Source organism: Buceros rhinoceros, unplaced genomic scaffold, assembly GCF_000710305.1.
Source record: "Buceros rhinoceros silvestris isolate BGI_N320 unplaced genomic scaffold, ASM71030v1 scaffold40506, whole genome shotgun sequence".
Classification (NCBI taxonomy): domain Eukaryota; kingdom Metazoa; phylum Chordata; class Aves; order Bucerotiformes; family Bucerotidae; genus Buceros; species Buceros rhinoceros.
Genome location: NW_010420091.1, coordinates 10,172 through 33,059, shown reverse-complemented (window position 1 = coordinate 33,059; position 22,888 = coordinate 10,172). Strand labels below are relative to the sequence as shown.

General features: G+C 38.5%; 1 protein-coding gene across 1 annotated transcript in view; it reads left to right on the top strand.

Moving 5' to 3' along the window:
* NME7 (NME/NM23 family member 7) overlaps window positions 1-16,765 on the top strand; it is a gene marked incomplete at its 3' end in the record, with an annotated part of 39,423 nt that extends 22,658 nt beyond the window's left edge. The window contains exons 8-10 of the mRNA XM_010139170.1: window positions 11,989-12,053; window positions 12,918-12,986; window positions 16,664-16,765. Coding sequence (XP_010137472.1) covers window positions 11,989-12,053; window positions 12,918-12,986; window positions 16,664-16,765 — 236 coding nt within the window. The remainder of the gene's footprint in view (window positions 1-11,988; window positions 12,054-12,917; window positions 12,987-16,663) is intronic.
* Window positions 16,766-22,888: the final 6,123 nt, after the last annotated feature.

The window sequence follows — 22,888 nt, the reverse complement described above, 5'->3', positions numbered from 1 at the left end:
GTCTGGACTGTTTTGGAGTCAGAGAATAGCATGCTGGAAGGATTGGGGGGGACCAAACAATTTGCACAGAACTCCCAGCTGCTTGTCTGATACAGGCCAACAAGAAGGGAGAAGCCCGGCTATAAAAGGAAGGGCTGCCCTATTTGGGCTCAGCAATGCGTGTCAGAGCAGGGAGACCCTGCTCATCTCATCTCATCTCGCATTTAATAGCTGTTAGCAACTGTGTTCAGGGACACCCAAAACGTTCTGGTTGTATCAGCAATATCTGCTGTATCTGAACTGAAACAGGCACCACAGCAACTAGTGAGCTCCCTTTTGGAAAAATAGTGTAGGAGGCTGCATGGTCTTACAAATAAGCAACTTGCAGTAGTGCTTCCAGCTGTTGCTGTCCACCCTGCTGTTTCTGGTAGGGAGAATGTAAGTTGGAGAAGTCCTGTATGGCTGTCACTGTGAAAAGGAAGTTTGGCAGAGGCAGAAGCATGTAGAGGAATTTATGTGGGTCAAAGCAGCAGATCTGATTTGTGCTCCACGAATTTTCATTATTGACTATCTAAAAATAAACCTTTTTGCCATTTCCTATGCACTGCTGAGTTTTTGAACTTGATTATTTAATTACCGTGAATATAACCTGCTCATTACAATTGTGTGAAGCTTCTCTTACTTACTTGAGCTTACACAGACTTTAGTCTATTTCTGCAGAAACATTTGACTGAAGTAATGATCTGAATATTGCTTTCCAGCCCTTTTTTTCATTGTGTTTCTTTCTCCTTCGGGGTCCATTGCATAACTGATTCTTAGAAGGCAAAATCTTCTATTTGTTCCACCCTGGAAAAAGGTTTGCATAAACCACAGCTCTAAGCTAGGAGGCTCTTCAGCGAGCTTACCTTGCTGTCAAAAGGCTGGATCTAGTCTCTAGTCCACAGTGGCTAATTCTCAGACAGAATCTTTTCTTAGAAACTGACTGATTACCGTAGAGGTAATCAGTCCTAAGGTTCTATCAGTCCTATAAGGTTCCTATCCATCGACAAAGCAGTGGAAAACAACTGTCAGTTTTATCTCTGGCCTTGATGACCCTCTCCTGACAAGCATACAGAAACACCTGTTGCTAGGCAGCCGCAGCAGCGTGGTCAGACCACCTGCAGCAGGACCTGGTGCAGCACTCAACATGCATGCTATGTCCTGTAAGCGAGAGTACTAGAAGTGTCTGCCAGGCTGAAGAGGAACCCTGGGGCCTGATAAAGGGTGTCAGAGGAGCTATGTGGAGTTTAACTTCAGCTGTCAAGGGTGCTGGTAATGCTGGAGGGGTGGTATTGTTGCCCCTCTAGGAACAATATCATACACACCTCTTAAAGAAGTAAGACAATAGCTGTTTTGTCAGTCTGGAGTCAGCATCTTCTGTGGAGGATCAGAGAAGGAAAACAGCTGGGAAGGCCATTGAAGACAATGTAGCCCAGCACTCTGGACTCGACGGCTTTAGCTCATTCTCTAGTGGCTCCTCTTGGTGGAGATGAGGTGCTTCCCTGAATGGCTGGAAAGCCGACAGTTGAGAGTTGGCAAGCTCCCTCGTTACTGGGAGCTGAAAGAGTGACAAACCAACCTGATGCTACTCCACGCAGACTTGTTCTGCAGGCTTGATCCACCCAACCAGGAGTGTGTTGGGCAGACCCAATGTGGTTTGACCCCTCTAGAATCTGCCACGTTTTTCAGTGTCTTTTAACCTCCTCCTTATCTTCTCCTGAGACCAGTTTTCTGTTGAGGAGGATGGTGACTAGTAAGCACAGCTCCTTAGTGTGTTGGTTAGGACTGTAGGGCTTAATTGTTTAATAATTGGAGAATTTAAGCCTGGATCTGTGTTCAGTAACCCGCTTGCTTCATGTGCTTGGAGCTTCTGATAATTCAAATTCAATGTCACAGTTGCAGTCATTTAGACATTCTCTTTTTTTAATTACCCACATGTTAGTGGATATGGAGGTATTAGCAGTAGTGCTTAGAAGCCAAAATCATAAATGCTCTAAAATGGATGATCTTCAGTTTAATGCCCTGAGGACAGTTATGACTTGACTCTTTTTGATGGCAGAAATAGCACCTTGTACATCACTGACTGGGATTAACTTTAATGTATTTATGTGTAAATGTTTATTCATGTTTGCTGTAGGAATTAGAATTTGGTATTTCATGACTGGTGTAAAGTTTCTTTGGTGTGGCTTTTACTTAATCCCTTTGAAAAATGAGCAGGGAAATAAATGATTAAAGTAGTGATGATCAGGCTATAAAGGCTGAGGTCAGAAGTTTATTACATTTTATATTTGGTGCTTTAGGATGCAGCGTAGATCTTGAGAGGTGAAACCAAGCCCTCCATTTCTGCACTCCCAAGCTAAGATATGAGTTCTCCTAAAGTCAAGAGTCAAAAACAAATTTGGGGATAGAACTGTGCCAGGAACTTGAAAAGCAAAACTGCTAGTCAGGAATTCATTGAATCTGATGCAAACTAAAAGGCCTGCCTAGAGGTAAGGAAGCCTCTATGGTCTTGAGGGCTCCTAGATGTGACAGACAGGTTTGTTCTCCCACTGTGTGTTAAACTTGAGATTTTGTTCTGACTGTGCTAGTAAGTTAAACCCTTGTCCCTCTTCTGTAATTTAACAAGTTACAGTCCTGTGTTCCATGTTATTATTCAACTAAAATTTAAGTCTCTTAGAAAACAAAAGGAGCAGGAGTGGGTCCTTCCCAAGTAGACCAGATATTCCATGGAAATGCAGTGTTAGACCTGCAGTACTGAGTGGGTGATAGATCTTAGAGTGCTCATATCTTAACTCGATATCTACTAGACTGCTTTAGAAATTCATAGACCTTTATATTGATCAACAAAATGCTGCAAGACAGGCAACCATAAGAATCATATTTCCTTATTTATGTGACATCTTCAAAAAATTTTAATTGAGAGAGTGGTTCTGTGCTGCAGAGACAAATCTAACTTTGACAAAAAGAATACCAAGGACAGTAGTTCAGTCTCAAACAAGTACAGAAACATGGTTTATTTATGTAGGATCTCAGATGAAGTTGCTTTACAATAGAGAGTGAGGAAAGAAGGACTAAAATCCAGCATTTTAGTAGATTTATGTCTGACTGCAGATAACTGAAGAGCTGTTCCTGACACACAATATACTTGTTCCTCTTTGAAAGAGAGAAGACATCACTGTGACACTGCCCAGTTGACCTCCGTAGTGTGCCTAGTTACATGTATGTAGTCAGGAAAGGCAACAGGCTGGAAGAGATAAAGAGGATGGGGTAGAAGAGGTGCAAATCTGTCATCATTCTCAGAACTAGGTAGCTGTGTCGTTGTTATCATGATTTGTATTCATCAGATAAGATTTTAAAAATTTTAAACTTCAATTCACCCTGAATTTTTAGACAAAAGTTTGAGTAAGTCATTTTTATTTTCAGGAAATTTAGAACAACAAGGTTTTAAGAAAGGTATTTTCTCTTACTTGATAAAAAATGAGGAAACGAGTTTTCTTATAAGTAATCTGAAAACTATATTTTCTGCTTGTCATAAGTATTCATAATAGAAAAGTGAAGTGCAGATGCTGTGGGCTTCATCTCATTGTAGGCAGAACTTTTCTTTGTATCTTGTCTCCAAGGTTGAGTACAACAGTGCATCAGGGCTAGCCTTGATACACTTAACAACTAGAAGTTTGGAAGGATCTGTTTCAAGACAGATCCATCTGAAATGGAAAAAAATGGAAAGCAGGATGAGCACAAATCTTTGCAGAGGCTTCAAAGAAGTGCAGTAGATTGTTTGAGATGTGGCCACTGGATGTTCCCACATGCAATATGGCAGTCTTAATGCTGCAATCATATGAAATCTACTTAATAGAGCACCACGCTTTCAGATGCAGGTGGATTTGCCCAAGCAGAAGATGTATTTATGCAAAATTAAATGCACTTTGTTCCTTATGTTTTCCTTGAATTTATTATATATAGGGCTTTGAAGTGTTTGGAGATGGCTGGTGGTGCTGGAACTTTGTTTATTTGATTGGTTGGTTAGTTTTGATCTCTTTAGAGAAGCTAGGAAAAAGTGATTAAAAAAAAAAACTACTTTACCAGTTTATCACCATTTTTTAGAAAAATATTTTAGCTTCCGTGAGAGCAGTAGTCCATCTACTCCCATCTCTCTTTTAAGTTCCTTGCTGTAATTGTAATGGTGGATATTCCTTGCATGAGATGTTTGTTTTTGAAACAAAGCCTACATCGTTTCTTGATTATTTCCTGCATTGTGGCATATTGAGGCACGTCCCAGACGACGATCCCGCGTCCAGAGTCAGGAAGTCAACAGACAGAGATTTGGCGAGCAAAGACCTTTATTGATATCACAGCAAACCTTATATACTCTCTGCCCCAAAGGCAGTGATTTTCCACCAAGGGACGAGTCCTAACATGTTTCTTAACAAGCCTAAATACAAGACTTTATTATCTTATTTGTGCGTTTTCGCTCCTTCCTTTCCCAAGCCAGTCTAGCCCAAACATCCAGTTATTGACAACGGTTCACAGCAGCAGTAGCCAGAGTCTTCTGCAGGAGTTCACAGATCCCACGGCTTGCGGCTCACCAGAGCAGTAACATCGTGGCCTTCAGCCACTGGAAAAGCACCAGCTATCCCCACACTGCATCAAGTTTTAGCAGCTTGGCATTGGCTTCCTATCTTAGACTGACTTTGGACTTCAGTGGCTAGCGGGCAAGTAACATTTATTTTTTTTAAATTTGAAAAATATATTTTATATTTGAATTGATTAAGGTAGAGGGGGAGGTGAACTGAAGCCAGAAATCCTTCCTGACAGTTTGAGACTAGAAGGGAGAGGAAGAGGTATAGTTCTGAGACAAAAGAGGTCAAATAGTACAGCCAATCCTTACTGAAGCTTATAAGTAACCTTCTACTACAGGGAAGAAAGTGTTCAGTAGACTTGTATTAGTGGTGCTCCTGTTGTTGAAAATCATCCCTGTTCAGGGATGATAGTGTTAACATTAAAAAAAAAAAAAGACATTAGGAATAAGTGTTTTATTACTGCATTTTGGGATTTCCATTCTTTAAGAGACAGGGAAATTTAATTCTAAGAGTGATTAGGGGAATTTCAGGCTAATGAAACTTCTTTCATACCAAGGAAACTGATTAATCAAGAGTTATAATTTCATATAAATCACTTGGATAGTGCTGGTATGAGGGATGTTTATCAGCATGTATTTTGAAGGAAAATATACTTTGCTGATCTCTGAATTCTCTTAAGTATCTTTTCTATAAAGGAAGGTAAAAGAGAGCCAGATAGTCTAACTGACTTGAATATAAATGCTTTTTTCAAAGTCCCTTGCTGTTAGGTAACCAAAATTTTCCTTTAAGTGAAGTAACTTGTATGCTTAGATCTGTACATAGGCATCTGCATAGCTTTAAATGTTTTCCTGAGCATTGCACCAGACGTGAGCATATCAAATTAAAAGAGCTTTACAAGTGAAATCCTGTCACCCATCCTTGGGCCAGTTCTTGTCAATGTTGTCATTAATGACTTGGATGGGGAAGGACAGAGCATGTATGCAGTGTTCGCACATGGTACCAAGCACCTACCTCAATTTTGCAGCATGTGATTAGAATTCAGAATGTTCCTGATGAACAGCAGAAATGATGCAATGTGAAGAAGATGAAACAATATGAACAACTGCATAGCAATACCATGGAGGAGGGAAAATAAATGCACAAATATAAAACAGAAAAGAACTGGCAGTGAAAAGTCTGTAGAGAAATGGTTGGAATAGGGATATCTCATAAGCATATATGATATATGTGCTTGTATAGCATAAGTGCAATCAGTGTTCACAATGTTGGACACACTTTGTTTAGTTTTTTTTTAATAACTAGTTCTGCTCAATGCTGGTGAGAACCCAGCTTGGGGTACCATAGGTACCATGGGTACCATGTCGTTTCTGAGCATTTTGTTTCAAAAAATAACATAATCATCTGAGAGCAAAAAGAATAAGAGATTTAGCGATGAAAACTTGAAAGGTTTCATTTATGTAACCTGAGATAGAGAAGACAGGGATATACAGCTTTCTATAAGAAAATTTGGAAAAGATGTGCATATTTACTAATTTAGGTGAAAGGAGATTTAATCTAATCATTAAGGAAGTATATGTATTCAAAATATATCACTGGCCTGATATCTGGTGATGTAATGGTAACCTTTGGTACCAGAAGTTTTTGAGAACATTTTAGAAAAATGTAAAAAATGCAATGATGCATAGTCTAATTTCACTGTGTCTTTGAGTGAAAGATAAATATCTTGAAGTCTCTTCTCTTACTGCCCTTTTCAAAACAGAGAAAGACAGATTACTGGGTCTGAAAAGAGCCAAGACACAGAATGTAGGCATGCGTGAGAAGTCTTGCCAAGTCTAAAATAAATGCTAGACCTTACAGTATATTTACTATTGATCTAGGACAATGAGTTGGCAGAACTTCCACAGAAAGTGCAATATAAAATGAGTAAAGGGTGAAGCAGATTATAGGGGATCTCCTGAGGGTTTTAACTTCCAGAGTTAAGTTAATTGACAGTGCAGTAGTAGATTAAAATTGCTGTTAATAATTATGAGCTAATGTACACTACAAGACATAATCTTAACCATTTCTTCTCTGCAATTGTAACAATTCATGAAAAGTCCCATGCACAGCATTTGGTAGCGATAACCAGAAAAAAGAAATAAATGCTAGTAACCATACAGATGGTTTGAATTATAATAGTGACTGCCATCATATGGTATGCCATCAGTGGTACTAAAATATCATATTTAGTTTTGTTCACACTCAAGAAATAAGCTAAAGTAAATCATTATAGCCCTAGAGACATTCTACTGGCCAGAGTGATTGACCATTTTCTTTTCAAGTAAACAAAAATCAGAGTGAACATAAGGAGTACAAGGTAATAACCAACTCAAAAGAAAGAAGTAAAAAGAAAAAGTGGATATTTCTTTTTAAGCTTTCTCTTATCACAAGAACAATGAAAGACAGAAACCTAAGCCTTTCTGTTTTTTTTTTTTTGTAAACATTCTGCCATCAGTTGGAGTTCAGCATAAGTCTTGCACAGGCATTGATCTTGCCTTCCTAATCTTTCTTTCTTCCTCAAATTTCCTTATCTGTACAGCCAGATTGATAGATACTTTCTGCAGTCTGGCTGTGATCTTTGACTTGAATTTCTCTATGGGTTTTTTTTACCTGAATTTTGAGTATGACTCTTCCCATTTGTTCCGGTGCAAGAACTCCTAGAACAGGGTGGTTGTTTTATTTATTGTTTTCTTCTGCAGGTTTTCATCATTTTATGTCTTAATGCCCTGTCCGGCATTCACAAGTGTGGTCTTGCCTTGTTCCTAGCAGTTCAGAATATTGCAGCTGGGATTAAGCCTTTGAACCTTCCACTCCCTTTGAATCTTTCTATTGCTTCCCATCTCAGTTGTATCAAATGCTCAGCCGTTTTGGTTTCAAGGTCTCTTAAGATTTACTGTCTGGATGCATAATCTTGTGCTAGCAAAATGCTGGCTTCTGTTCTCCAGTAAAGCAGTGGTGATACCTTCTGTCTTCTTTTAGTGTTTTCAAATTGGTATTGTTTGTAAACTGATGTTTGTTTCACCAGTGTGGCAATGTTCATAGAGTTCTCCAAATCTCTAAAGCTACTCTTCAGACTTCTTAAGATTGTTCTTTAATAAAATGCCTAAAGAGAAATGATGAAGGATGGAAAGTCTTGGATTCTGTCACTATGAACAGTATTCTCTCATGATTTCCTCACATGTTCCTTTCTATCTTCTGTCTGCATCCACTTGTCTTTTTTTCCCCCTTCTGGTTAGGCTCAGTAACTATTGAACTTCTCTTCCTCTCTCTGTTGACCCAGTGTGTGTTGCTCAGGAGGTCCTCTGACTCACCACTTTGTGCTCCAGAGTACAAATACAGAAATGACTGGATATCCATTTTCATACAGTACACAGCGAGGCTGGGAGATTGATAGGTGCAGATTATCACTATGGCCAAACTTTTGGGAGTCTAGAGACGGTATGTTTATGTTGCATAGTAAGAATGTCTAGAATTGCGTTATTTCAAAGTAGAAAGATCTCTCCAAAAGAAGAGATAGATAAACCTTGTTCTTAAGGGGATAGGTTGATCAACTGATGGGAAGAAGTGCACTTTTAGAGAAGGACATCATCTGTCAACTTCCTACTGCGCAGTGTTTTGCAATGTGGTCTGAAACAAGGATTACCAAGCACTTCAACTGAAGTACACCGCAGGAGGGTGCAGCTCTGAGTCCTACTTTTTCCTCCTTTGAAATTCAAAAAGGACTTTGCTTAGGGTCAAGCCTGGTCATGAATCTCTGTAATTTTGGGACAGGACCTTAACAGCTGGCAATAGGGAATCAGATGTTTTCATTGTACTGTGAAGTAAAATTGCATTTTAAAATGTCAAAAATAAACATGAAATTAAATTGCTACTTTTAGTTAGTACTTCTTTAAGCATCTGGTTGTGGTTACTTCTAAAAATATGTTACTCGATCAGTCAGTCATCGCAGTTTGTGTATTCTTGTCAAAAAACTGTTGCTGTTCCGGTGGAATTATTTTTAATTGGAAGGGTATTAATAAATGACATTTAGAGGTTGAAGTGAGTAAGCTAGTTCTTGATTTGCTTTGAAGACAGACTGCTGTCTTGTCTAATAAGCTTTTAACTGTGGAATGGTTAAATTGGGGAACAGGACAAGAACAAACGACATAGGTCTGGTGGTTTGTAGTGTACTGGGGCTGGCAGGTCCCAGTAACAGATGTTACATCCACTTGATTGAAGTGCTACTAGGTAACATTTTTCAATCTGATGTCTCCCCTCCTACTTTCTGCTTCTTAATGAGATACAAATGGCAGAAGATCAATGTGACTGATAAGGTCTTGGTGTCCTATTGTTTTATCTGGTTAAAATATGTTGGAAGATCTTCTATCCTGTATTAGGTACGTAGTAACATAATGCTGCCTAGGAGACAAAAAATGTGTGCATGCGCTCGCTCTCTCATATTTGTTAGGATTAGTACTAAATTCCTCTGGTTGGATTTAGTAATGCTTGTGATTCTTTTGTGCTTTGTGACTGGAAATTCATCGTAACTGGTGCCTAATCTGCAGCTTTGATTTGGGTTCTTACTGTAATCACATTTTAAACACGCACTTGCCCTGTTTGAAGGGTCCCTTAAGAAGTCCCCTACAGATCTGGATTTTAAAGTTGAAAAATTGTTGAAAGCTGTTGAAATGGCATTCTATCTAGTTCTTTTTCTCAGCCTTACCTGCCCACAAAGGAGTGGACATGTCCCAGGTCAGTCATGTAACTGGCTGAAAGCGTGAAATGATTCCCAAGCTGAGCCTGGAGCTTCCACTCTTCTGTTGCTTGGGGATTGCCTCTGTGTTTCTTGTTTCTATTCTGGTTCAGGTAGAATTTGAAAGGAAAGTGTCTCTAGGAGAAGTGATACATGTGATGTCTAAACTGTGACAAGGAAGGCCAAGTCACTGGATTTGTAGATCTAAACTTGGCATTTATCCTCCTGTGCCTCATTCTCACATCTGGGAAGTGGTGCTAACATCCCCTGTTTACAAACATAAATGAAACCTCATGCCTCTTTCTCAAGGCACTTCAAAATTTTTTTGGCAAAACGTGTATCTGTGTGGAATGGTGACAATAATTCCTTTAGTTAAGTCTTTTCGGTGTTGCAGTTGTGGGCAATCTGTCTGAAGCAACAAGGTACTCTGCTGCTTTGATGAGTGAGAGTGAACTCAGGAATACAATGTAGAGGAAAATCTTGCTGGGTTTGTCACAGTTAATTATTAAATAAATGTGGTATTAAAGATCTTTATGCAAAATACATTCCTATTTTCTTTTTGTATCATTAAAGCAGCCTGTCTCTTCTTAACAGAGAAGAAAAATCTCAATTATTATAGCTAGAGAAACAGCCAAGAAAGCTGAATATTTGAGTCCCCCTTTTTTTCTCCAAAACGTAAATTTTGCTTACAGCTCATAAAACTGCGGATGACAAAAGTTCTGTAAAAAGCTGATCTCCATAGTACCCCAGAACCTGCTATGTGATGAGTATTTTAATTAGATTCTTGCCAGCTGCCAAGGCCTGTGTAAGTGGCCCATTCTTTACTGATGAAGTGTAAAATGGAGATCTGTCATGCAAAGCGGCTTTCTCATACCAAGGTAGCCTTGTGCCTGCAAGTGGTGGTGTCTGTCTGCTGCTGTCCTTTCTTCCCTCCTTACTGGTTTCTTGTGAAGCAGTGGCTCTTGACTAGAGTACTGGCTCTGAAGATTGAGAATGAGGAAATGTTTATGCTCTATCACAGATTATTTATTAATTTCTTTATTTCCTGAATGATGCTAGCCAGTCATTTAATCTCTTTATAAACTGGCCATTCATCTCTGAAGTCAAGGCTGTCTCACTGGAACTGTGCATGGAAACATCTGAACTGCCCAGGCTTTCCAGCAACATGGACAAAAAAAAGCTAGAGGTCTATTTTCTCTCTTTAACATAGTCTTGGTCAAACATTTTGTTGCTACATTATTTTTTCTTCACGTTGAAAAAATGGGAAATATATTTTCCTGGTTTCACAGGAGTGTTATAATGAAAGTGGTATCAGTGAGCCATGGTGTAACGGTGTAGTGGGATGGCAGAAACTGCAGCTGCCTCTGCTTGTTTGTACATTCTGTAGTAACGGACTGAGTATGTATCAGAATCTCAGGTATTCCCTTTAAGGTTTTCACACATAAACCTTAATGTGAAAATATGGTGGGGGATGCTTCAGGGACAGATTTTCTTGTTCTCATTTGTAAATACAGTTTTTGAAAGCACTCCAATTATCCATCTCATTTACTCAGAGCTTCCACTGACATTTTAATGTAGGAAGCTCACCAATCCTATGCCACAGGTATTAGATTGTGTACAGTTTAGGTCTTGAGCGTGCTAGAGCCTAGATATCAGATATGTTTTATTCTCATCTACTGTATTTATCCAGTGCTAAGAAATCCTGCTATTTAAAGACTAATTAATAAAAGGGTTTAATGACCAGGAGTCAAAGCCTGCTGTTGTCATTCATTACAGGGTATTTTTCTGATTAATTCTGCTCTGAAAATGTCCAGAAATGTGTAGTTTCTCACAAATTGTACTAGAGGACAGGCATTTACATTCTGTAAAAATTCTGTGCAATTTGCTTACACGAAGTACTGTGTGTGGTTGACGTGATCTTAGAAATGGCCTGATCTTGTCAGTACAGGCAAATCTAAAATAAACAGAGGAAAATCAGTAATTCTTGTTCTCCAAAGTTCAGTGTTCTGTTCTACAGTGTCATTCAGTTTTTGAGGTTGCATTCTGGAGAGAATAAAGCAAGCAATACGATCAGCAATGACATAGTTGTTAGTTATAACCTTAGAAGCAGCAGGTTACGTTGCACTGATATGTTTTTCCCACAGAGGATATGAACTTTTGTGCTGGTTTAGTGGGAATATTTATTATCACTCTGTATTGTTTCTACCTTAAATTAGGACCCTCACTCTGGTGAATGCTGTATAAACCCAGCAAAATAAGCAGCCTGTGTCCTGAATTGATCATTCTTTAAGCATCAGTATTGTTGGTGGAACTTAATTAAAAATATAAAACTTGATCTTGAAGCAGCTGAGTGTTTTGCATTTGATCTGAGAAAAACAAAGGCTTTACTAATTACCTTTTCTGGTAGAGATCTTTGTCAACAGCCGCATAGAATTTAGTTATTTAAAATCATCAACACATCCCTTAGTTAGAACATAGAGTATGTGAAATCAACTCTGCTTTCTACTTCCTCTCACAAGACTCATTTTTTTGTTTGAATGTAAGTGATATATTGGCATAAATATCTTCCAATTTTAAACACTGCTTTTTAAAATTAAATACTGCCTTTCATGTCTTCAGGGCTAGCTGGAAAGATTATAAAAGCAATCATCGATGAAGGATTTCAGATCTCGGCTTTGCAGTTGGTAGGTTTCTGTTTGTGTATGTTTTTCTGATAAACAGAAGTTGGAGAAGTGCTCTGTGAGCTTCACAGCAATGCAAAGGTGTTTTCCGTTAATACAAAACCTTTAGGCAGACAGTGTAGCAGTGTTTTGAGATCAGCACTGTCCTTGTGATATTTGTGTCTTATTATTTGTTTGATCAGCTGATCTGTTTCTCATTGCTGAGCGACTTTGAGCCAAGACCCTTTATTTCTCCATATCTCAGTTTCCCTGTAGTTAGAAGGGTGATAATGATATGTCTCCTCTGAAGCAATTTGAGATATCTTTACAAAATCTACTAGCTAAGATTAGAGAAATCATTGTTAATATGCTCCCTCAATTTTTTAAAATATATATTTAGTATGAATTTAGGGGAAGGTTTTAAAAGAAACTTAAAGGATTTTGACACCCCGATCACCCTAGCAGTTAAAGGAAGTTAACACAGAGTCTGTTCCAAGAGTAGTTTCTTAAGTCCTGCCCTTTGATTGTTGTGAAACTTTTGAGGTCTGAAATCCCCCTATGACTCACATCCCCACCACAAATGATGAATAGTCATTTTCCTTTACTGTGCAACAAACAGATCTTCTTGCATGTCTTAGTGGCATCAGCCAACATATGTTGTCTGCTTCAATTTAAAGGGGAAGATGATACTGTGTGCCATGTTGCCTGTGGCATCATTGGCTAAGTGTTGACAAACTTCATATTGCAGCTGTAAAACCATTCCTTTACCTAGTAAAACTTACAAGAGTATTCTGAATATTTGCTATATTTGCTAGTTAAGAAGGAGTATCTGTGTATTTTTTGATGTTGTTGTTTAAGGCAGACTGAATGACTTTTTTTTTTTCTTAGTTCAACTTGGAGCGTGCAAATGTGGAAGAATTTTATGAGATTTACAAAGGTGTTGTCCCTGAATATATGGTAAGTATAAGTTTGAGAATAATCTGTTTAAAAATCAAATATGATTAAATGAGGAAGCGGTCACATCATTCGAGTTTTGGGATTGCGATACAATTTTTAGGAACTTGGTATTGAGCAGTCCTAGCTTATTCTCAAACAAACTAACTAGTCTTGAAAATTGTCATATCTGTGTTGTAAGAAAGGACAGTCTTTTGTGAAAATTGTTCAGTCAAGGAATTTGTAAAATACAGAGTGAAAAAAACCTGCAAACCTTAGACAAGTTGTTTTGTTGTGGTAGAGCTATGATTTGATATTGCAGTAGTGGTTTGGACCAGAATACGTATTTATTATTTCATTTACAATGGGGCTGCTGTACTTAAATGCTTTCCTAATGACATTTTATGCTATTTTATGCAATTCTGAAGTTTATTGATCTGACTTTTGTTGATCTTCAGAAAATTTAAGAAATGTAAGATACACTGTAAACCTAGTGGACGTCTAAGACTGTATATATTATTTTGCCTTGTTATACTGTCACATAAAATTTTCTGGCTGCAGACAGAACAAAAGAAATACAAGAAGACAAGTTTGCATTTCTGTATCACCTTCTGTCAGGGATTTTGGTTCATTTTACAAATAGTAATGAGTTTAGATTCACTGCCATACTATGTACTATGCAAATTATCCTTAATTTTTAAATGGTTGAAACAGTTACTAATATTACTGCAGACGCTCAATAATATTACTCTGATAATGACATTTTTATTTTCGTTTTCCCGCCCCCCTGTATGATTGTTTAGTCTAACTTACTTCAACAGGGGTTGTAGATGTTTTTTTTAAATAGGTTTGGGGTACCGTTAGTTCTCTTGCAGATTGGGGAACACACTTCAAGTCTCCTCTGATAGGACCAAAGGGAGACTGGACAGGCAGACCTGTAGATACATGGCAGACCAATATTTTAGGACCTGAAGAATCCCGCGGTACTGCAAAAGTCTCTGCTTTGAACCAGATTGGAACCATCTTCTGCAGCTCTGTTGTACAATCTCTGACCTCCTGATAAGTTGCAAATTTTAGTTATATAATTTAATTGGAGAGTAACTCAGAAGGGAAAGTGACATTTAAACAGGATAAGTCAATAAAGAAGATGCGTTTTAGATGGGATTTGAAGAAAAGTGAGAATCTAGAGCTCTGTCCTGCAAGCTGTATGTGCTGGATGCACTCAGTTGAAATGAAATTAATGTCTCTGTGTACTGAGGGTATCTGCAAAACAGGAAAATGTAGGAAAGCTAATCATGGTTGTGAGGGATCTAGAGAAGGAACATATGGGAATAGCAATAGATACTGTCAGTGCAGGCTAAACAGGAAGATGTGTGTTGTGAAATAGGGTATCGAAGAAAGAATATGACCTCTTATATCTGTGACTCAGAACCGTCTGTTTTATTCTGAATTCTAATTATCATTCCGAAATAACTCAGCACAGAAGATACTTGGCATCCAGGAATCCTTTTCAAAAACTGTACTCCCATTTCTTCTTGCTACTCCTTGTCAGTCAGTTAAATAGTATATAAGACACTTCTCTGTGAAAAGAGAAAGCTGAACAACTGCCCAAAATTTTAGCTTTGTTGGTACCTGTTATATGGGATTTTGCTTACTATTGATTAGGTTTTGTGCTATTTTGCTTTGTATTTTCTGCTGTAGCCAAAGTAGAAAATGGGGGGAGGAAAGGAGAGAGATTATTTTGATTAAGCTCAGAATCCACTTTGTTAATAAAAAACACTTGGGCTTGATGGAGCTTGAGGAATGGTTTTGGTTGACCATAAGCCACGTTATTTCATGAATAAACTATCTGCTAAAGAAAATTTGATTTAGCTGTAGCCGGGAGTCTTACCAGAGTAAGTGTCTTCTATTTAAGTTCAACCCTGGACTTGGTGAGGCTGTGTGAAGGAGACCAACCTTATCTCACACAGAACCTGTGCTGTAGTTGTTGGCAGCTGGTCTTCAGTCCTCAGCTTTGTGTTGTACTGAAGGAGGCAGGAGTAACTTTGCTCGCGTTGTTTGCTGTTGCTGGTGAGATGGCAGTGCTGATATAGAAACATCACAAAAGGAAGGAACAAGAAAAACTACAACTAAAAGACTGTTTTTCTCTGTTTTCCTGTTAACAGTTATTTATTTGTTAACAGTTATATTACAAGATTCAATGAAATTGTACAGAATAGTAACTTTGTGGCAATTTACTGTTTCTTAACAGAATGAAATAGATTGACCTTTGACCCATTCTTAACTGAGGATCTGTTGGTGAATTGGCAGTTTTTTGAATTAAAGTATTTATTCATGTTGTAGAGCATGAAACTAGTCTGCACTCCCTTCATTTCCTCTCAGGAAGACTTCTACCTACCTTTCCTAGGATCAGGCTGATGATAGAGGCACTTGGCTAAAATTCAGTCCAGTTGACTTCAGAGTGGGGAGATTAAGCACATGCTCTCAGCATGGAATCTGTTATGAAGATGCTAACTCTTTGGAATAATGCTTGACTTGGAGTCTTTGTGTATTTAGTTTCCATCACAATTCATAAAAGGCAGAGGAGGACTTAATCCTTTCTCTACTGCTTTTTCTACCCACTTTGTACACTCTTGTTCTTTGCCATGGCTCATCCTTGACCCGTCCATAGCTGCTAGGTGCAATTGCTTGTCTTACCCTGTCCTTCCTTATTTCCTTTCCCCTTTCTTGGGGTTGATTGGTTTTGATTCTTTTAATTGTCCTTATTTGTTTAAAACTTGTCTGTCCAAATTTCTAGATGATTGTACAATTGTAAGGGCATGTTTTAAAGAAAGAAGTCAGACTAGAACATCAAAATAAGTTCTTTCTGCTTGTGAAACCTATACCTCTAATTAAGAAACTCCAAATTGGCACTAATGCCCAGAGTTAATATAAACTTAAGAAAACTAAGACCCATCTTCATCATCCACTCAGAACTCATGATGTCTTTTTGCACTTCAGGGGGCTCCAGGGAAACGGATGATTTCGGTGTAACTGAGATTGTGGTACAGTGTCTCCGGTACACCACAAGTATGTTGCCAGATCAAGGAAAGTTTTCCTTACAGGTTGTGCCACAGACCACTTTCGATTCTGTAATGTTGGCATGTGGGTTTCAGCTTCTGTAGTAATATGTGAGGAAAACACAGTGAGAACCAAAAGCCCAAGAGACATTTTAATGACTTAAAGCCATGAGATGGGTGTGTATTTGGAAACGCTGTGTACTGTGCTCCCTGTAGGGAACCTGCAAAGTACATTGCTGGCTGTGAACTGGCTGAACATAGTGTGATTTTTCAGGCTTATACCCAGCAAAGGGTGTTCCATTGATTATCTAGTTTGGCAAGTTATGGGTTATGTCTGTGAAATCCAGGTCCAGGTCAATAAGGATGTGCCTGCAAAAGAATTTAAAGGATTGTGGGTGCTGTTGCATGCTATTCAGTATCCTCCTGAAGCTGAATAGCCAATTTACCTCAATCTCCACCTTTTAAACCAAGTAGCAAAATAAAAAACATTTCTTTGGTTGTGAATACTAATGACATCTTTGTTTCACATCTATCTTTCCTAAATGAATGAATATTTCTTAATTGTTTCCATCCTGTAAGTTTGAGTCTGGTTTTGGGAAGGAATATAACTCTTGCTAATGCCCAGATTTGTTTCTCTTCCAGGACATGGTTACAGAGTTGTGTTCAGGCCCTTGTATAGCAATGGAGATTATACAGTCCGAGCCTCCAAAAGTGTTCAGAGACTTCTGTGGTCCTTCTGACCCTGTAAGTACTTGCCTGAGTGATAAGGAATGCTTAGAAGTTGATGTGCTTTAAAATATGTGAATTAAAATATTCTGCTGCATTTGCTGGAAACCTGCAAGCATTCATTACCTTATTATGGAGGCCAGATGCTAGTCTTGGTGGATCAATTTGCAAATCCTCTAGCACTCTTTTGATAGTACCTAAACCAGGTGATAAAATACTGTGATGATATTTATGTGAAAGGAAAGCTATCTAGGCAAAAATCTCAGTTAAAGATTCATAAATATTCTAACACAAGTCGTCAAATAGCTATGGAACAAATAGCTATTGCTTGTGCATGTCAATGGAAATCAGGTGTTAGTCCACTGCAGTCTGTGGCATTCTCCTAGGATGAAACCGTAACACTAGAATTGACTCTTTTGTTTTTCAGAAGAAAGTGAACAAAAAAGTGTATAAAGGTTCTTGTACTTGTTTGCTATGCTAATGCTTCTAGCTTTTCTTGAGGTGACTAATTGGATATATATGATACTATGTGCAGTTTGGAGGCAAGCATAAGTACTGTCTCAACAAGTTTGCAGATTTTTGTTTAACAATTGAGACTACTATACCACACAGGAGCAATGAGGTGAAATTAAGATGGAGGCAGTGAGGTCAGGGATTGTATGGTTTTTGGTTATGACTTGATGTTTTAGTTGCAGATTGAGTGGGTTCACCAGTTTCTATGGAAAAAAGTCATGCATTAATATTTGAAGGGGAGAACAAGTTGTTCAGGACATAGTTTTCTTTAGATCCAGAGTTTCCATTACAGAAGGCACAAGTTAAAGGCATTATCCAAACCTTTTTTACTCCTTCTGTTTGGTAACACTCAAATGTGTCTCTGCTGTACTAGTATCTTGTAAGCAGAGCATAAGCTGTTTATCTGACTTAGTTTTAACTGCAGGATGATATATCAGCAGTACTGTACACAATATGGTGATGGTTTGTTTCAAATTCCATGTTTAAGGTTTCTGGTCTTTAAAACTTTCAAAGATGCAGTTGTTTTATTTGGGCCTGTAATATCCTTTTCATGTTTCTGTTTGTGTAATGCTTGATCTGTTAAAATCAAAGTATGCTTGCAAACATCACAGCTGCTTCAGGTTAAAGACAAGTGTACCTATAAAAGGGAAATTTCTCTATTTTCCATTACTACATCACACGAAAACCTGTCATAGCCATACAACATGTATATGACTAAAGAAACTGTTGATGATCTGAGGAACTGAGGTATGTATAAACTGATTGCCTCTCTGGGTAACACAAGAAAAGAGCAAAGGAGGGAACTAAATTCCTGCCTCTCCGATGTCTTGCTGGTGACCTACCAGTCCTGTTTGTATCCCTTTTAATGGTTAACTGTATGACTTTGTGAAGTGAAAATTAGTACCCACCTAGTGGAAGCAGGTGGCTCTAAGTTTTGGACACTGACTTCATAGCCCTGATTGTTTGGAAGACAGGCAACTGTGTTACATGTTTCTTTCTACTGTTTTCTGTAAGAATTGCAAATCAATTGGTCTTCAGGCATGCAAAGCAAATGTACGGTAACTATAGTTGCTCTCAAAAAAAGATCTTTGCCTGAAATTTATTCAGAGAGTGTTTTTAGCTTGTCCATGAGGAAGAAAGGACTAAGGTATCTCAGTAGTTTTGTCATTCCCGACCAGAATTGTCAGAAAAGTTCACAACTTAAATTTGTGCTTACAATATCTGTCTCAGGAATAGCAGAAACCATAACAGCAGTTTCATTATCTAGCAGGATTACATACAGACCATGAAGATACCATGGACTTGATATTCTGATGGTTAAAGTAAATCTAAGTGTTGTGCAGATAGGTAGTGCATTATCCTTGAGAGATCTGGATCTCTCTATAACTTGTTTGTTTGTTTATATATGCTACATCCTGATGTGTGTACAACCTGTTTATAAACACAGGTAAAGACCAAGTTCATTACAAAATGTACCTAATTGCATCACTTTGTCTGCTGTTAAATAGCACTGCAAGCAATGGCATTGAAAACAGTGATTGCTCTACAGCAAAGTGCTTTTTGAAGCGAGTAAATGTGTTGGAGTTTGACTTCTAGCATGAATCTCTCCCAATCGTGTGCTGTTAATTATAGATGCATAGCTAATGTAATAATTACCTTGTGGCAAGCCAGGTATCTAAGCTGCGTATGAATGTTAACAGCCCTTTCAGTCAGTTCTTAGTTTTGCAAGGAGACAGTTGGGGTACACTTCAGTCAAAGGCATCCAGAAACAGGTGATACAAATTTTCCCAATTCAAAGTGAGATGTCATTTCAAATAGGTCTGGTTTTGTCGAGGCCCCTGATGTTTACGGATGAAAAAAGAATTAGAGTTATTCCATTTTGAGGGTTATACTTCAATAAGCTAGCAATTTATATCAAGTGTATGATGAAAAGAAACTTTGTGCTATTTTCTATAACTGGATAATATTTTGTTAGCACTGCAAGTCAGTAAAGCTCTCTGCCAAGAATGTCCTTTATTGTTAACTAGTTTATAAATACTTTATTAAAACCTCTCATGTGGTAGTAGAGAAGACTACTAACCAAAAAACAGTTTTGAGCCTCTTCGTAGATACATACGAACAGCCTATCAAATCTGGAAAGCGGGCAGTGGGATAAAGACACTTCTCTGTAAGGAGCTGATTACATGCAGTAAGCATACTTAGGAGTGGACATGCTCACTCTCAAAACTACTGTGACCTGATCGGAGGGGCTCATTGTCACACATTGCAGTCTTGTGGAACATTTGCCCGCAGTGGATAGTATATGCACTAGGAGAAATGCTTTTCTGCAAATCTTGCTGCTGTTTGTGTTCCTGTTGTACACAAGCCCTTTTTTAGTGAGTGGCTGTCTGGCTCACTGCCCTCTTGGTGGACTGTCAGCATCTTTAATTACACTCAGCTTAAGCTCCCGGAGTGCAGCTGGATTTTTTTATGTCATTGATGGGCTCATCTGAGGCCTTTCTGTAGTCTTTCAGATCAGCCATGATGCTTGTTCTTCTTGTCTTCCAGTTGCAGCCTCTAGCTTAGCTGTTCCTCACAGCCAGGTTCCAGACTACTCATGTAACTTGCTTTTGATGTCTGTCTGCACCTTATTCTCTCTTGCCTTGGAATGCCCTTATGGCTAATGTGTAGGGCTTAAGAAATGGATGTCTCTCTCTACACCTACTGTAATAAACGGGTATTGATGCTTTACTTATTGTTGCAACACCCCAATAAAAGGCCAGCAGTCATTCTGATGCCCAGCTTGAAAATAATGTTTCTTTACAATGTTAATAAGGGCTGTTTAAAAAGGTTCTCTGAATTCCATGCAAGACTAGGTTTTTAAGGAGAGGAAGCACCCACAGCCTCTGCTATGCACTCAAAGCTAGGATTTTTGAGATAGAGACGCTATGAGCAGTGGATCACTTCTATTTAGATATTTAAATTTCAAATAGTAATGGCATTTCTGAAATGACTTTGAGTTCCACTGATTTTTCATGGTGTGACTGAATCATTTAAGACCGTTTTCAAAATATGCTATCAAATTGTGCTAAGCAGTTTGCTAAATTATGGTTTTTATGCTGTGTGCTGTTTCATTCTGTTTCTACTGGTGCAGTTCTGACCTTGAGAGAAAAAAAAAATTACACCTATGTCAAAGAGGTAAGTGCTCTACAAAGCTAAGAAGAGAAGTAAAAAAGTTAATTATATCAGATTACTAGGGACCACAAACCTTTTGAACTTTCGATACATGCTATCACTTAGAAATCAGAGTTGCTAACTGTAACCAAAGTTAGGCAGGAAAACAGCTGTGTTTCTTCTTCATTGTAAAGAGACGAAAGTGCTTGGAGGCATGGTGGTAAGTGCAGCACGTTGTACAGTATCAAGAAAGCTGCTTTGTTTAAGTGCAATAAAAAAAAGCAACCTATTAAGCATTGATTTGATGTTGTTTTGCATAGATCAGGAAGCAAAGGATATAACAGAAAACTTTGGAATGGGGGGATGGTGGCCAGGGAATCCTGTTGCTGCTTGAGCTTGCTGGTATTGATGTTTCATTTGATTGGCATTTGTGTATTTTGGGCCTCTGGAGCACTTGGAGGCCTGTTGTTATTAGTTAGGTTTGAAGCTACGGCTTCAGTTTTTACATCTTCTTCATGTAGCTTCTGTGTTGAAATAGCTGCTGGTAACAGTCAGAATTGTTGAGGTGATTACATAGTATTTTGTAAGACACTTGTAAAATGCTGTAAAAATTAGATATTGCTTTTGGTTTTTTTTTAATCTTTTGCCTTTCTTTTGAACTTTCTTTATAAACAAATGAAAAGGTTGGTTATAACGTGATTCCAGCAGTCTACGTCAGCTCTATGTTCCTGGCTGATTGGATTTTAGTAGTCATAAGAGCATTTAGTTAGGATTGGCAGTACGCTAAAAGTGATTCAAGTACCTTCTGATGTGAGATATTATTAAAGTGGTGGGATGTGCTGCAATATTCCTGCATCCAGTTGGATGAAAAGGGATTTTCATATACTTGCTTTAGATCCTAACCTGCATTCTTTTTGCATTGGAGATTTGCAGTTTTAAGGGTAACAGTGTATTAACAGTTTTTTGTACTTTTGCATGAATGCCAAAGAGCTAAAAGGGGGATTAGACAGTGTAAAACAAAGCAGTGAACTGAAAGAACTGAAGTCTGCTTTAGCTCCATTCCTGACCTCACTGTGTGACCTTGGACTGAAAGTTCAATATGTTTCTGCCTCAGTTATTGCATCAGTTAAATAGGAATAACAATTCGAGCCAAAGAGCACTGTTGCTGTAAGATTTGTGTTTGTATAGACATCCTGTGAATCTCTAGTACAGAAAAACATCTATGTGTGAGGCCAAAAATATTAAAGTTCATTCCTAGAACTACATTAGCAGCATGACATTTTCATGTTACGTCACATAAAAAATAGTTCAGTGGAAGATATAATGAAATATAAAGACTATTTCTGAGCACCCAAATACTCATTTTCTGGTAATACCTTCATAGCTGTTTCAATGTGGATTCTTTTTATAGCCTAGTGAACCTTGGTAAGAGCATTGACAGTGAAGTACATAATGTGTCTCAAGAGAAATAACATCTATTAATCTAATTGTTCGATGAAGAAGATTTTTATATAATTGATTATCTGCTCAGATAGCCTGAGTCATGTAGTAATAATGAAAATTTTCATTCAACACCTGACCATTATCAGCTAGAGTAGCAAACAGAGTGATCAATACCAGTTACGATATCCTGCTGTCTAAGCCTGCAATGGGAAAGATATGATTGAATTGCTTAGATGTTATTTAGGGTCAGTCATCTGACTATGCCCTTTCAGTTTTTAATTTCCACATCAGCCTCTGCAAGTCTAACAAAAATGTGTTCTAGACAGTGCTAAGGCCTTTTAGTTGGGTGGCATGCTAAGTTTTGACTGAGTGTCAGTCCCTATAGTGCAGCCCCCTTTCACTGAGCTAACACTGTAAAGCCTGAAGTCTCAGGTTCAGAACCTCTCCTACTTTGTTCTGTGTCACCCCTCCGAGTGTGGGCAAGGGGCTTACTAAGACTAATCTAGAAGAAAGGAACTGTTAAGACAGCTGTGCTCCAATGACCCCCAAGTGAAATATGACCATGAGTTGCCATCTCTGTTTTAGACTGTTGGTGTATGGTTTGAATTTTGCCTCCAAACCTGTCACAACTTCTTGCAAGAGACAAGCCCATGTCTGCGAGGCTGCCAAATACCACTCCTGGGGCAGTGAGTGGCTCTCCTGGTTTAAATAGATGGAGTCAGCACTGGCCTTAAGGTTGCCACCTGTGTGGCCATCTTTCCCTTATTTTGGGCTGTCTCTGGCTTTGAAGTGGTTATTCCTGGACTCCTCATGCCTGGTTCTGGCATGGAATAGCTTGCCGTGTGTTAGCAAGAGGAGAGAAGTGGAATGTGAGCCCAAAGACTGTAGGAGTGCAGGGATGTGCCACAAAGGATTAACAGCACTGGTTACTGATCTTCCTTGACTTGCTGTGCAGCCATAGAGATCTTCCTAGCTACTCCATGCTGCTAACATGCCAAGGTATCCTGGAGGCAGGTTTTTAGGTCTTTCCCT